Below are 16036 nucleotides of genomic sequence, written 5' to 3' on the forward strand. Positions count from 1 at the left end.
TAACCATGTCCTGCTATACTGACTTTGTCCTCCTGCGCTAACCATGTTCCCTACAGTAACCATGTCCTGCTATACTGACTTTGTCCTCCTGCACTAACCATGTTTCCTACACTAATCGAGTCCCCACTACACTAACCATGTTCCCACAACACTAACTGTATCCCCCTACACTAACCGTGTCCCCTACATGGACCGTGTCCCCTACATGGACCGTGTCCCCCCTACACTAAACATGTCCCCCTGCACTGACTGTGTCCCCTATACTGACCGTTTCCCCCGACACTGAATGTGTCCCCCCCTACACTGACTGTGTCCCCCTACACTGACCGTGTCCCCCTACACTGAACGTGTCTCCCCTACACTAGCCATTTCACCCTTAACTAACCATATCCCCTACACTAACCATGTCCTCCTAAACTAATCTGTTTTTAGAGCACCTAAACAGACTCTCGGCTGGTCCCCAAACACCAGCTCCATGGCCAAGGAGGCCCAGTCGACTTCCCACCAAGGCTGAGGAGAGTCTGTCTCCCAACCCCCGTCCTCGCTCCATCTCCCACCTCCCCATCCTCACTACATCTCATATCCTCCATCCTCACTCTGTCTCATACCCCCCATCCTCTCTCCGCTCCCACCCCCGTCTTCGCTCCGTCTCCCACAACCCATCCTCACTATGTCTCCCAACCCCTGTCCTCGCTCTGTCTCCCACCCCCCATCCTCATGACGTCTACCACACCACCGTCCTCACAATGTCTCCCATCCCCCTCCTCACAACGTCTCCCACACCCCCGTCCTCATGACGTCTCCCACCCCACTTCCTCACGATGTCTCCCACCTCTGTCCTCACTACACCTCCCACCCCCCATCCTAACTCCATCTCCTACACCCTCGTCCTCGCTCTGCCTTCCATCTCCTATCCTCACTACGTATCCCACCCCCTGTCCTTGCTCCGTCTCCGTCTTCACTCCATCTCCCACCCCTCTGTCCTCACAATGTCTCCCACCCCCATCCTCACTACTTTTCCCACCCTCCGTCTTCACTCCGTCTCCCACCCCCTGACCTTGCAACATCTCCCACCACCCCCTTCCTCAAGATCTCCCACCCACCCCCATCTTCAACGTCTCCCACCCTCCATCCTCACTCCATCTCCCCCCCATCCTCACTATATCTCCCACCCCCGTCCTCACTACATCTCCCACCCTCCTTCACTCCGTCTCCCACCCTCCTTCACTCCATCTCCCACCCCCTGTCCTCACAACGTCTCCCACCCACTCCCATCCTCAACATCTCCCACCCTCCATCCTCACTCCTACCCCCCATCCTCACTATGTCTCCCACACCCCATCATTACATTTCCTACCCCCGTCCTCACTCCGTCTCCTACCCCCCGTCCTCACTATGTCTCCCACTCCCCCATCCTTGCTCCGTCTCCCATCCTCGCTCCATCTCCCACCCTCCATCCTCGCTCCGTCTCCCACCCCCATCCTCGCTCCCTCCCACCTTCCATCCTAACTCCATCTCTCCCCCGTATTCACTCCATCTCCCACCGCCCATCCTCACTATGTCTCCCACCCCACTTCCTCACAACGTCTCCCACAACCCCATCCTCACAACATCTCCCACCCCCCATTCTCACTACATCTCCCACCCTCCCATCTTCACTACGCCTCCCACCCCTCCGTCCTCACTCTGTCTCCCACTCCCCCCAGCTTCGCTCCATCACCCATCCCTCCATCCACACTACGACTCCCACCCTATCCATCCTCACTCAGACTCCAACCCCCATCCTCACTACGCCTCCCACCCCCCCATCCTAACTCTTATCTCCTACACTCCCCATCCTTGCTCCGTCTCCCACCCCACATCCTTACTACGTATCCCACCCCCCCATCCTTGCTCTGTCTCCCACCCCCCTGTCCTCACAATGTCTCCCACCTGTTCTCACATCTCCCACCCTCCATCTTCACTCCATCTCCCACCACCCTGTCCTCTCAACGTCTCCCACCCCCCTTCCTCACTACATCTCCCTCCCTCCCTCTTCACTCCGTCTCCCACCCCCCCGTCCTCACAATGTCTCCCACCCAACCCCGTCCTTACTCCATCTCCCACCGCCCGTCCTCATGTCTCCCACACCCCTTCCTCACTCCATCTCCCACCCCCCATCCTCACTATGTCTCCCACCCACTGCCTTCAACGTCTCCCAACTTCCATCCTAACTCCATCTCTCCCCTGTTCTCACTCCGTCTCCCACCCCACATCCTCACTATGTCTCCCACCCCCTTCCTCACTATGTCTCCCACCCTCCGTCCTCACTACGTCTCCCACACCCCCATCCTCACAACGTCTCCCACCCCCCCAGTCCTCACAACATCTCCCACACCCCTGTCCTCACTCCGTCCCTCACATTCCTTCCTCACAATGTCTCCCACCCACCACCATCCTCAAGGTCTCCCACCCTCCATCCTCACCATCACCCCCCTTCCTCACTCCATCTCCCACCCCCCATCCTCACTATGTCTCCCACCCACTGCCTTCAACGTCTCCCAACCTCCATCCTAACTCCATCTCTCCCCCATCCTCACTCCGTCTCCCATCGCCCATCCTCACTCTGTCTCCAACCCCCCTTCCTCACAACATCTCCCACACCCCCGTCCTCACTCAGTCTCCAACCCCCTATCCTCACTACGCCTCCCACCCCCCATCCTAACTCTATCTCCTACACTCCCGTCCTCGCTCCATCTCCCACCCCCCCATCCTCACTACGTCTCCCACACACCCGTCCTCATGACATCTCCCACTCCTCTTCCTCATGACCTCTCCCACCCCTATCCTCACTCTGTCTCCCACCCCCTTCCTCACAACGTCTCCCACACCCCCGTCCTCACGTCTCCCACCCCACATCCTCACTACGTATCCCAGCCACCGTCCTTGCTCCATCTCCCATCCACCCATCCTCACTACATCTCCCACCACCCCCCGTCCTCACTGCATCTTCCACCCCCACCCCCGTCCTTGCTCTGTCTCCCATCCTCCCAACCTCACTCCATTTCCCACCCTCCATCCTTGCTCCGTCTCCCACCCCTCATTCTCACAATGTCTCCCACCCCCGTCCTCACTACATCTCCCACCCTTTGTCTTCACTCCATCTCCCACTCCCCTGTCCTCACAACGTCTCCCACCCCCCCATCCTCACTACGTCTCCCACCCCCATCCACGCTCCGTCTCCCACCCCCATCCTCACTATGTCTTGCACTCCCGTCCTCACTACGTCTCCCCCCCAGTCCTCACTCCATCTCCCACCCAGTCCTCACTCCATCTCCCACCCCGTCCTCACTATGTCTCCCACCCTCTGTCCTCACATCTCCCACCCCACATCCTCACTACGTATCCCACCCCCCATCCTTGCTCCATCTCCCATCCACCCGTCCTCACTACATCTCCCACCACCCCCTGTCCTCACTGCATCTTCGCTCCGACTCCCACCCCCATCCTCACTATGTCTTGCACTCCCGTCCTCACTACGTCTCCCCCCAGTCCTCACTCCATCTCCCACCCCCTGTCCTCACTATGTCTCCCACCCCCTGTCCTCACATCTCCCACCCCACATCCTCACTACGTATCCCACCCCCCATCCTTGCTCCATCTCCCACCCCCACCCCCGTCCTCACTATGTTCTATAGAGGATGAATCGAGAAAATACTGTGCAATCGCCTGGTTTGGAAGCTGTACCCCTTCGGATCGCACGATTCCGCGGAGGACGGAGAAGTCAGCGGAAAAGATCTTCCTACCACGACTGACGTCGACAACCCTCGATGCAGGCAATAAACATCGTAAAGGACTCCACACACCCCTCACGTCGACTGTTCTCCCTTCTGCTATCGGGCGGGGGGCATTGTCGCACTCGGGCCCTGACTTCCAGACTGGTCAACAGTTTTATTCCCCACCCCCCCCCCAACAGGCATTGAGCATTCAGCTTCAGGATACCTTCCCAGAGGGAAAAGGGCAAGGCCTGGCTGGTGAGGGTCCTTGAGGAGGGAGGCTGCTTTCTTGAGGCATCAGCTTCAAAGGGACGTCAATCTTCCCCCAAGTAGGGCAGAACGAGTTGCCTCAGTGATCATCACCCAGTGGTCCCCACATCCACTGTAGGAGAGGTTGGTCATGGCTAGAATTAACTGGCACCTCAGGAAAGGACTGGGCCCACTGTGATCCGCTGACTGCCCCAATTGCTTCGTAGCAGATGGAATCTCACTGGCTCTGCACTCAGCCCTGGATCACCTCGGCCATTGACGCCATCATCCTGGTCAATGAGCTCCAAACCCCAGGCCTCTGCACAGCTGGATCCTTGACCTCCTCATTGGACATTATGTCTCCCCCTCACTGACGATCAACACCCCAAGGACGGGGCTTAGCCAACTGCTCTACTCGCTCCATCCCATCACTGTGTGACCAAGCACAATTCCGGTGCGGTCTACAAATTTGCCACAGTAGTTGGCAGAATCACAGCCAGCAGCGAGGGAGCATGCAGAAGGGGGACGGATTGGCTTGGCGAGTGGTGTCATGGCAACAACCTTACACTCAACATCAGCAGAACCAAAGGGACGATTGTGGACTTCAGGAGTGAGTCAGAGAAACATGACCCAGTCCTCATCGAGGGCTCGTCAGTGGAGAGGGTCAAAATTCCTGGGAGTCAACATATCCGAGGATCTGTCCTGGAGCCTCCGTGTCAATGCAATCACAGAGAAGGCTCGCCAGCAGCTGTAAATTGTCTAAGGAGATATGGTCGGTCATCGAGGACTCTCGTAAACTGCTACAGGTGGGGGGCGTTCTGGCTGGTCACATCCCTGCCTGGGACGATGGTGCCAACTCTCAGGACAAGAGGGTTGTTAACTTGGCCTGAGACATCACGGGCACCGGACTTCACTCCACTAGGGACATCAACATGAGGCGATATCTTAAAAAAGCAGCCTCTCTCCCCACCCCCCAACCCAGGCCAGGCCCTCTTCACTCTACTCCCATCAGGGAAAAGGTCCAGGAGACTGAAGACGAGCACTCAGCGGCACAAGGATAGCTTCTTCCCCTCCACCACCAGATTCCTGAACAGACAATGAACCCCAGACACTGAGTGAATATCAAAAGTCTGTGATTGTGGTAAAGACACCAAAATGCTGGGGGATCTCAGCTCATCTCTCAGCGTCCATAGGAGACAAAGGTACCTCACCAACGTTTCGGGCCTGAGCCCTTCCTCAAGGAATAAGCAGAATGAGCTGGAAGCAGAAAGTCTCAGAATTCAGATGGTGGTGTCCGGGGGAGGAACCCAAACTGGGGAACTGAAACGGGCAGCCACCAGGAGATCCCCACTATTGAGGCGAGCAGAGCTGAGGTGCTCGGTGAGCCAGACTCCCAACCTCTCCAACCTAGAGGAGACAGAGAAAGAAAGGGAGAGAGAAAGAGAAACAGAGGGAGAGAGAGAAAGAAAAGAGAGAAAGACAGAGCTAGAGGCTGCACAGTTGGCATCGTGGTCAGCGCAAAGCTGTTACTGCGCCATCGACCAGGGTTCGACCCCTGCACTGTCTGTAAAGAGTTTGTATGTTCGCCCCGTGTCTGTGTTGGTTTCCCCCACCCTCACTCCCAAGGGTGGGGGTTTCCTGTTTCCTCCTGCCCTTCGAAACATACTGGGGGCTAACGAGGTGTAAATTGGGTGGCGTGGGCTGGTGGGCCGCAATGGGCCTGTTACTGCACTGTACGCCTACCTTTAAAATTTTTAAAATAAGGGTGGGGGGGAAGAAGATCGAGGGTGGTGGGGCTGGGGAGGGTCATTTAATGCAAACCGTGGAACCCGACATTTAATGCCCTCCATCTGGAAGCGAGGTGCTGCCCCTGCCACCCTCCCGACTGGTAGCGCGCGGGACATGTCAGCCAGTGGAGCAGGACGGGGAACCGAAACTGGGGTGGGGGGGCGGTCTGCGTTTATTTGGCCTCCCACAAGCCGTTTGGAATCCATTTTCCCTCTGTAAGGTGGCTTGGGCATTTATTTTTTGGCCCTGTTGATGAATTTTGCAACTCATTCAGAATAAATTCTGCTTCCTGGGGTCTGCAAGGCTGGCTGAAGATCAGCTTCTTCCCACACAGCGGTGCCCTTTCCCACAACTGAGCGCCAACTACCCCTCCCCTCCAGCTCCCCCATCCATGAATATTCAGCAGTGCCTCATTAATATGCATGAGGCAGCTTTCATTCTCCAGCTTTCTCCCTGCTGTACTGCGGACCTGCTTGCGTGCGCGCACGCGCAGGCTGGAGGGTTAGCAAGGCGATGGGAGGCTGCGTCGTTTCCCCAGACAGGGTCCACCGTGGCGAGGGGCAGGGGGAGCCGGTGGAAGAGAAGTGAGGGAGGGACGGCGTGGGCAGACGAGACCAAGGATGAGATTCCGGCCGCGACGCCCCGGCGTGCCTTCACCCGGGAATTGGTCAGCGGGCGAGGCGCCGGCGGACGGGGACGGTGCGGGAAGAGACTCTGACTCGCGCCGCTGATCGGGCTGCAGTGTGGGGGGGGGGGTGTGGAGGGGAGGGCGCGCAGAGTGGGGGGAGAGGTGGACTGCAACCACTGATCCTGGCCCTCGAGCCCGGGCCGGTGGAGGTGGGGGAGAGAGGGAGGGCGAGCTGTCCGGAGCCCCTCCCAGAAGGCGGCCTCTCCCTCGCAATGGGATGTAACATGTGTGTCATGGAGAAAGCAGAGGAGTCCAACAAGGTGCTGGCCCAGGTAGGAGAGCCCTGCTGTTGTGTGTGGGTAGAGGGTGGGCAGTCGAAGGAAGCAAAGGGAGAAGGGGGGAGGGAGGGAAAAGGGGGGAGGGAAGGAGAGGAGAGAGAGAGAGAAATGCAGAGACTGAAAGGAGGAGGGGGATAGAATAAAGGGAGACAGGGAGGGGGCAATGGGAGAGGCGTGGGGGGGGAGATGTATCTGAGAAATGAGACAAGAGACAGTGGTGGTGGGGGGGGATGAGAATACCTGGGCAAGGAGACAATGAGAAGCAGAGCGAGGAAAGAGGGAGGGAGAAAAGGGAGAGTGGGAGGTGGGAGGGGAAACAACAGGCGACGAAAGGGGGGGGAGAGTGAAGGATGGGGCGGAGAGAGGGAGAAGAAATGGAAGGTGGAAACAATATGTGGGACAGTGAACGAGAGGCAGAGAAACAGTGAAAGGTGGGAGGGAAAGAGAGAGAGAGACAGAGAGAGAGAGAGAGAGAAAGAGAGAGAGAGAGAGAGAGAGAAAGGGTCGAAACAATACCTGGGACAGTAAATGTGAGGCAGAGAAAAGAGAAAGGCAGACAGACAAGGGGGAGAGTCAGGGGAGAGAATAAAGAAGAGGGATAGAGAGAGAGAAGAAAGGGAAGGTGAAAATGATACCTGGGTCAGTATTCGAGAGGCAGGGAGTCAGAGAGGGGGATAGAGAAAATGAGAGGGAGGGAGAGAAGAAAGGAGGGAGAGGGGGAGAGAGAGTCAGAGAGGAGGGATGGAAACAATAACAGGGTCAGTAAATGAAAGGCAGAGAAAGAGAAAGGTGAAGGGAGAGGGAGAGAGAAAAAGAGAGAAAGAAGGGGGGAGAGAGAGGGGCAGGAGTGAGAAGGGGAGAGAGGGTGGGAGGGGAGAGACAGGGAGATGGAGTGAGAGGGGAGAGAGGGGAGGGAGGAAGAAAGAGGGGAGGGAGGGAGGGGAGAGAGCAGGGAGATGGGGAGAGAGGGGAGCTAGAGGGGAAGAAAGAGGGGGATAGAGGGAGAGATGGAGTGAGAGGGGTGTGAGTGGGGAGGGAGTGAGAGGGGGAGTTAGAGGGGGAAGAGAGAGGGAGAGATTGTGAGGGGGAGAGAGAGAGGGACATGGAGAGGAGGAGAGGGCGTGGAGATGGAGTGAGAGGGGGAGAGAGATAGAAGGAAAGGGTAGGTGGAAAAGATGAAAGGCAGAGAGAGAGAGGGCCAGATGGGAGGGAGAGCAGAAGGGGACGGGGGAGAAAGATTGGGCTGGATAGAGGGAGGGCCGAGAGGGGTGGATGGTGTGTGAGAGCGATGGGGAGAGGGAAGGGAGTTGTGTTGGGGATGCTGCTGTTACGGAGTTGGAAGGGTAGTGGGCTTCCTGGCATTGCATACCACGCTCTCTGGAAGGTGGGAGAGAGGTGGTCAGAGAGGTGAGAGGATGGACCAGGTGGGTGAAGGGAGTCATTGTTCACCATTGTTCACCTCAGCTGTGTTTACTGGCCCACTCCCGTCAACTCTCCCCTGATCCCACATGCACGCTCAACGCCAAAGAATAATCTCTCAGTCCATGGGTACAGGAACTAGAGTGTACAGTAGAATGAGATGGGAGGTCAATGAGGGAGCTCCATGCCACAGGAGGGGTGGTGGGGAGGGAGCTTCACTCTGTGTCCGACCCTGGGAGTGCGTGATGGGACGGTGGGGAGGTAGCTTCACTCTGTGTCTGACCCCGGGGAGTGTGTGATGAGACAGTGTGGAGGGAGCTTCACTCTGTGTCCGACCCTGGGAGTGCGTGATGGGACGGTGGGGAGGTAGCTTCACTCTGTGTCTGACCCCGGGGAGTGTGTGATGAGACAGTGTGGAGGGAGCTTCACTCTGTGTCCGACCCCGGGGAGTGTGTAATGGGACGGTGTGGAGGGAGCTTCACTCTGTGTCTGACCCCCGGGAGTGTGTGATGGGACAGTGAGGAGGGAGCTTCACTCTGTGTCTGACCCCGAGAGTGTGTGATGGGATGGTGGGGAGGTAGCTTCACTCTGTGTCTGACCCCGGGAAGTGTGTGATGAGATAGTGTGGAGGGAGCTTCACTCTGTATCTAATCCCTGGACTGTGTGATGGGACAGTGCGGAGGGAGCTTCACTCTGCGTTTGACCTTGAGACAGTTTGTTATTTCCTGGGTTTTTGTTGAGAGGGGTCTTTGTATTTGAGAAGCGATGGATTTTGAATAAAGGAGCAGGGAAGTAAACAAGGAACAGGCAGAACTGGAGCTGGAGCGTTGCATCATGGGAGGGGAGATGTAGAGGGAGCTCCACTGTGGAATCTCACCAGAGCCCTGGGCTGAGATGTATCTGGGTGGTAACTGCACCCTCTGTTTGCAGGAGTTTGCTGCGGAGTTCACCTTGTGTCAGACAGTGTTCCAGTCCAGCCTTGTCTGGGTCGATGTCTGGGACCCCTTGTGTTGCTAGGGTTTGGGAACAGGTCATGGCACTGTGCCTCATTTCATCAACTGGATGGCTTTAACATTGACCTCTCTGGTTTCCATTAACCACTCCCCATCTTCTCTCGTCTCCTTCTTTAAAATTTAAATTCAGATGTACAGCGCCATAACAGCCCTTTCAGGCCCACAAGTCCATGCCTCCTACAATCCCCGGTACATTTCGAACGGTGGGAGGAAATGGGAGCCCTCAGGGGAAAACCCACACAGACACGGGGGAGAACGTACATACTCCTTACAGACAGCGCGGGATTCGAACCCTGGTCGCTGGCATTGTAACAGCGTTGCACCAACTGTGTGGCCTCTAGCTCTCTCTCTCTCTCTCTCGCTCTCTCTCTCAGTTTCTCTCTCTCTTTGCCTCTTTCTTTCCATTTCTCTCTCTCGTTCTCTATCTCTCTCTCTCTCTATCTTTCTCTCTCTATATATCTCTTTCTTTCTCTCTCTCTCTCTTTCTCTATCTTTCTCTCTCTCTCTCCTCTTTTCTCTGTCTGTCTACGTCGGAGAGACCGGAGATCGCTTTGCCGAGCACCTTGAGTTGCGGGGTTGGAAGGGTAGTGGGCTTCCTGGCATTGTGTACCATGCTCTCTGGAAGGTGGGAGAGAGGTGGTCAGGGAGGTGGGAGGACGGCCCAGGTGGGTGAAGGGAGTCATTGTTCACCTCAGCTGTGTTTACTGGCCCACTCCCGCCAACTCTCCCCTGATCCCACATGCACGCTCGACGCCAGAGAATAATCTCTCATTCCGTGGGTACAGGAACTAGAGTGTACAGTAGAATGAGGTGGGAGGTCAATGAGGGAGCTCCCTGCCACGAGGGGTGGTGGGGAGGGAGCTTCACTCTGTGTCCGACCCCAGGGAGTATGTAATGGGATGGTGTGGAGGGAGCTTCACTCTGTGTCCAACTCCGGGGAGTGTGTGATGAGACAGTGTGGAGGAAACTTCACTCTTTGTCTGACCGCAGGAGTGTGTGATGGGACGGTGCGGAGGGAGCTTCACTCTGTGTCCGACCCCGGGGAGTCCACCTCTGTGATCCACAATAGCTGGGATTCCCCCGCTGGCCGCCCATTTCAATTCCCTGTCCTGTTCCCTTGCTGACTGTCTGTGGTCTCGCGGATGGTCAGATTGGGTCCGCCCACAAACTGGAGGAACAGCACCTCATCTGTCTGGCCGCCCTCCAACTGGACTGCGTTAATGTTGGATTCTTTGGTTTCTGTTGTAAACCCCTCTCCTCTCTTCTTCTTCCCCATCTCTTTCTTCTCTCGTTCTGTTTCTTTCTCTCTTCCCTTTTCTTTCTGTCTCTTTTCACAGAGTCAAAGTTAATTTCTCATCTCCAATTAACATCTTTCATCTGTTGGCCTGGAATCCTCCTCCCCTCCCGTTCACCCCCTTTCACTCCCCGGTCTTCAATTCAGTCACCCGACTTTTTTCACTCACACCTTGAGGAAGGACTCAGGCCTGAAACATTGGTAGAATCATAGAACACTACAGCACTGACCTTCACCCAGTCTGTACCCCTCCCATCCACGGACCCATCCAAATTCTTCTTAAGTATTAAAACTGAGCCCGCATTCAACACCTCAGCTCGTTCCACTGCTCTCTGTGTGAAGAAGTTCCCCCTAAACCTTTCTCCTATCACCCTTAACCCATGCCCTCTGGTTTGGATCTCACCGACCCTCAGTGGGAAAAAAAGCCGACCTACATTTCCTCTGTCTAACCCCCTTCATAATTTTAAACACCTCAATCAAATCTCCCCTCATTCCTCTACGCTCCAGGGAATAAAGTCCGAACCTGTTTAACCTTTCCCTGCAACTCAGTCCCTGAAGTCCGGGCAACGTCCCAGTAAATCTTCTCTTTCAATCTTATTGATATCTTTCCTGTAGTTTGGTGACCAAAACTGCACACAATTCTCCAAATTTGGCCTCACCAATGTCTTATACAACTTTACCATGACATCCCAACTCCTGGACTCAATCCTTTGATTTCTGAAGGTCAATGTGCCAAAAGCTCTCTTTACGACCCTGTCCCCCTGTGACGCCACTTTTGGGGAATTATGTCTCTGGATCCCCAGATCCCTGTGCTCCACCGCACTCCTGCCATTTACCGAGTTAGATACCTTTACCTCCTCCAGGCACGACGAGACCAGCTAAGTTCCTCCAGCATCTCTGTGGTGATTTTTAAGCTACTATATCACAGTGTCCGGGGGTCATTACCCACACATAGGGTGGAAGGGGGGTGGGGTGCAAGGTACCACTGGTTCCTGAGATACAGGGAGCAGCAAAGTCCCAGACTGGCTCAGTCCTGTCTTGACTGAAACGCTGTGATGGCAGTAAGACGCAATGTGGATGCAATGATGGCTGCAGACGCTGTGATGGCAGTAAGAGCATGTAACCCACCACCCCCCCACCCCAACCCATGAAACGCCAGGGGATCTCAGCCGGCCCCGCAGAGTCCACGGGAGGTGAAGATACATTGCCGACATTTTGGGCCTGAGCCCCTTCCTCGAGGTGTTGGCAAAAAGCAGGCAGGCTTTAAAATACTGGGGGGTGAGAACGGTGGGGGGAGAAAGGGAGGGGGGAGGAGTCCAGACCACCAGGCAAAAGGGGTGATAATTGGATGTGATAAGGTGAGAATTGATCAGTGAAAGGAAGGCGGGGTGGGGGGGGGGGGAGAGAGAGAGAGAGAGCTAGGGAAAGGAACGATTTAAAAAGGGAAAAAAGAGAGCAAGAGATAGACAGAGAGAGAGAGAGAGAGAGAGAGAGAGAGAACTAGAGGAAAGTAAGAGCACAAGAACATCAGAAACAGGAGCAGGAGTCAGCTATTCGACCCATCAAGTCTGCTCCACCATTCAATATGAGATAATGGCTGATCTAATGATCATCTCCTCTGACCTGACTTTTCTCCATATCCCTCAATTCCCCCAAGATGTAAAAATCTACCCGACCTCATCTTAAATATATTTACTGAGGTCGCCTCCACTGCTTCAATGGGCAACGAATTCCACAGATTCCCCACCCTCTGGGAAAAGCAGATCCTCCTCATCTCTCTCCTAAATCTACTCCCCTGGATCTTGAGGCGATGTCCCCTCGTTCTGGTCTCCCCCACCAATGGGAACAACTTTCCCATCTCTATCTGATCCATGCCTTTCATTATTTTATACGTTTCTATCAGATCCCCTCTCATTCGTCTAAATCCCAGCGAGTCTAGTCCCAGATGCCTCAATCTCTCCTCATTGGCCAACCCCCTCATCCCTGAAATCAACCTGGTGAACCTCCTCTGCACCACCTCCAAAGCCAGTACGTCCTTCCTCAAGTCAAGAGACCAGAACTGCACCCAGTTCTCCAGATGCGGCCTCACCAGGACCTTGTACAGTTGCAGCAGGACCTCCCGGCTCCCAAATTCAATCCCTCCGGCAATGAAGGCCCATGTCCCATTTGCCTTCAAACCCACAAACCAACCTTTTGCGATTCATCCCACGTCCTCCTGCAAGGCAGCAGGTTGCAATCGCTTGCCGTTTAAATAATGATCTGATCTTCCACTCTTCCTTCCAATGTGGATCACCTCACGTTTACCCATGTAGTGCTCCATCTGCTGGACTCTTGCCCACTCACTGAACCTATCTATATCCCACTGTGGACTCTCTGTATCCTCTGCAACATTTGGCCAACAGAAGACTTTAAATACTGGAATCTGGAACAACGCTGTACTCCACCTGCCAGACCCTTTCCCATTCACCGGACCTTTCTACATTGAGTCTGTCCATGCGTTTTGAAATGTTTTGACGAGGACCTCCCCCCCCACAAACCATTCTCCTAAATTCCAATAGGTTCAGGCTCAGGCCAAGGGTCGTCCAATGTTCCCCGTACAATAACTCTTTCATTCCCAGAGTGAACCCTCTCTAACGTCAGCACATCAATGAGGAACCCAAAACTGATCACAATTCCCTAAGTGAGGCCTCACCAGGGCCTTAATGAAGCCTCAACGTCACATCCCTGCTCTTGTACCCTATTCCTCCTGAAATGAACGTATTTGCCTTCTTCACCCCCAGCTCCACCTGCAAGTTGACCTTCAGGCCGGCCTGCACCAGGACTCCCAAGTCCCTTGGCATCTGAGGAGTTTCAATTTTTTTCCCCAATAAGAAAACAGTCCGCCTGTTTATTTTATCTACCAACATGCACGACCGTACACTTTCCAACATTGTGTTTCATTATACTTGGCACAGTCAGTTCTCCTACTGGAACTATGGAACATTAAAGCACAGAAAGCAGCCCATTTGGCCCTTCTAGTCTGTGCCAAACTATTTTTCTGCCTCATCCCACAGACCTGCACCCAGTACATATCCCTCCCATCCTTGTCCAAATTCTTCTTAAATGTTAAAATTGAGCCCACATTCACCACCTCAGCTCATTCCACACTCCCACTGCTCTCTGTATGAAGTTTCCCCCCAAAACTTTTTCCCCTTTCACACTTAACTCATGTCCTCTGGTTTGGATCTCACCGACCCTCAATGGAAAAAGCCAACCTACATTTACTCTGTCCATCCCCCTCATAATTTTAAACACCTCGATCATATCTCCCCTCATTCTTCTACACTCCAGGGAATAAAGTCCGAACCAGTTTATCCTTTCCCTGTAACTCAGTTCCTGAAGTCCAGGCAACATCCCAGTAAATCTTCTCTGCCCTCTTTCTACCTTATTTATATCTTTCCTTTAGTTCGGTGACCAAAACTGCAAACAATTCTCCAAATTTGGCCTCACCAATGTTTTATACAACTTTACCATAACATCCCAACTCCTGGACTCAATACATTGATTTATAATGACCCTGTCCACCTGTGATGCCACTTTCAGGGAATTATGTCTCTGGATTCCCAGATCCCTCTGTTCTGCCGCGCTCCTCAGTGCCCGACCGTTCACCGTGTATGTCCTTTCTTGGTTTGTCCTTCCAAGATGCAACACCTCACCCTTCTCTGAATTAAACTCCATCAGCCATTTTCCAGCCCATTTTCCCAGCTGGACCAGATCCCTCTGCGAGCTTTAAAAACCTTCCTCATTGTCCTCAACGCCTCCAATCTTAGTGTCATCTGCAAACTTGCTGATCCAATTCCCCATGATTATCCAGATACAGACAACAAACAACACTGGTCCCAGAACTAATCCCTGAGGCATAGCCCTCGACACAGGCCTCCAGTCTGAGAAGCACTCATCCACCACCACTCTCTGGCTTCTCCTGTCCAGCCATGGTTGAATCCAGTTCACTCCTTCACCATGAACACCGAGTGTCTGAACCTTCCTGACTAACCTCTCATGTGGGGCTTTGTCAAAGGCCTCACTAAAGTCCAAGTAGACAACATCCACAGCGTTTCTCCTTCCCACTTCCCTGAACTATCGCGCCACCCCCTCGCTGGTCCCTGGCTTCAGTGTGAGCAGGATTATTGTGATCAGACTATTCCCTTGATGTGCTCACATGCAGGCACCTCTCCACTGCTCTCCCTCAGGCCGACAGCCCCCCTGCAGAACTGAGCGCTTCTGTTACCCCAGAGAACTGACACCATGCCCAGGGGTCAGGGTCAGTCTCATAGATTCCCCTGAATATCCTGGTTCTGGTGTGTCTCAGGGCAGCCGACCCCTCTGGTTTGAGAACAGGTTTCAGTGGCGATAAACTGCTAATCTCCAAGGAAGGGAGATTTAATGTTTAACTGATTGCCCCTGGTGTCAAAGGTGAGAGACCGATGAGCAAAATTATCGATTGGGCCTTTGTGTGCATGAGACTGATACCTTTCCGCTTGCTCCTCTGTGTGTGTGTGTGTGTGTGTGTGTGTGTGTGTGTGTGTGTGTGCGTGTGTGTGCATGTGTGTGCGTGTGTGTGTGTGTGTGTGTGAGTGTTTATGTGTGTCAATACACCCGCTCGCAGACACACAGACATACAGATGTACATACTGTCACACATATGCACACATACACAGACACCCACACACACATGAACAGGTGGGCCACATTTCAGTGAAATGTACCCATTAGGTTCCCTGCCTGTGACTGGGAATCTGAAACACAGGACAGCTTGGAGTCGCAGAGCCCTCCCTCTGGAGATGGAGCCAGGCTTTTCAAGGAGGTCGAGTTCCTTTGAAATGGAAATAGCTGCCAGCAGCTGAAAGAGAGAGGCGGGGCCAGTCCTCATACTCCTGCTGTGCCTGTTACTGAGCAGAGGGTCTTACACCGCCCCCACCATCCCTGGGGAGGGGGAGGGGAATTCACAAGATCACACCGCCCATCCAGTCTGCCCCGCCATACTAATCCATCCTCCCCAGCCTTCTCCCCATGACCCTCGATTCCCTGACTGGTCAAATACCTCTGCCTTAAATCCGCCCAACAACCCAGCCTCCACCATTGCCCATGGCCACAAGTTCCACGACCCTCTGACTGAAGACGTTCCCCCGCGTCTCTGTTCTACATTGAACCTGAAGTTGGATCCTCTTGTCTTGGACTCTCCCACCATGGGGAAACACCCTTTGCCACATCTACTCTGTCCAGGCCTTTTCAGCGTTTGAAATGTCTCTCCCACCCCCTCACCCCCCCATCCTTCTGCACACCCAACGAGTACAGTCCAATCATTCCTCATATCCGAACCCTTTTATTCCTGGAATCAGTCTTCTCTGAACCGTCTCCAACAATGCCAGCTCATCTCTCCTCGAATATGGCACCCAGAACTGGACGCAGTTCTCCAAGTAAGGCCTCCCCAGCGCTTTATAGAATCTTAACGCTCCTTCCCTGATCTTGTATGTAACCCCAACGCCCACATTGCATTCACCTCCTTCACTCAA

The 16036-nt window shown here is 54.3% G+C and overlaps 1 protein-coding gene across 1 annotated transcript; it reads left to right on the plus strand.

Annotated features, from left to right (window-relative positions):
- Positions 1–1324: 1324 nt before the first annotated feature.
- Positions 1325–2704, plus strand: LOC138756877 (uncharacterized). The gene has a single exon (XM_069923271.1). The coding sequence runs from the start codon at positions 1325–1327 to the stop codon at positions 2702–2704; it is 1380 nt and encodes a 459-aa protein (XP_069779372.1).
- Positions 2705–16036: the final 13332 nt, after the last annotated feature.

This window comes from Narcine bancroftii, chromosome 3 (assembly GCF_036971445.1).
Source record: "Narcine bancroftii isolate sNarBan1 chromosome 3, sNarBan1.hap1, whole genome shotgun sequence".
Taxonomy (NCBI): Eukaryota; Metazoa; Chordata; class Chondrichthyes; order Torpediniformes; family Narcinidae; genus Narcine; species Narcine bancroftii.

Excerpts from the sequence above, each read along its gene's own strand:
- LOC138756877 (XM_069923271.1), top strand. The coding sequence starts at position 1,325 with ATGTCTCCCACACCCCATCATTACATTTCCTACCCCCGTCCTCACTCC.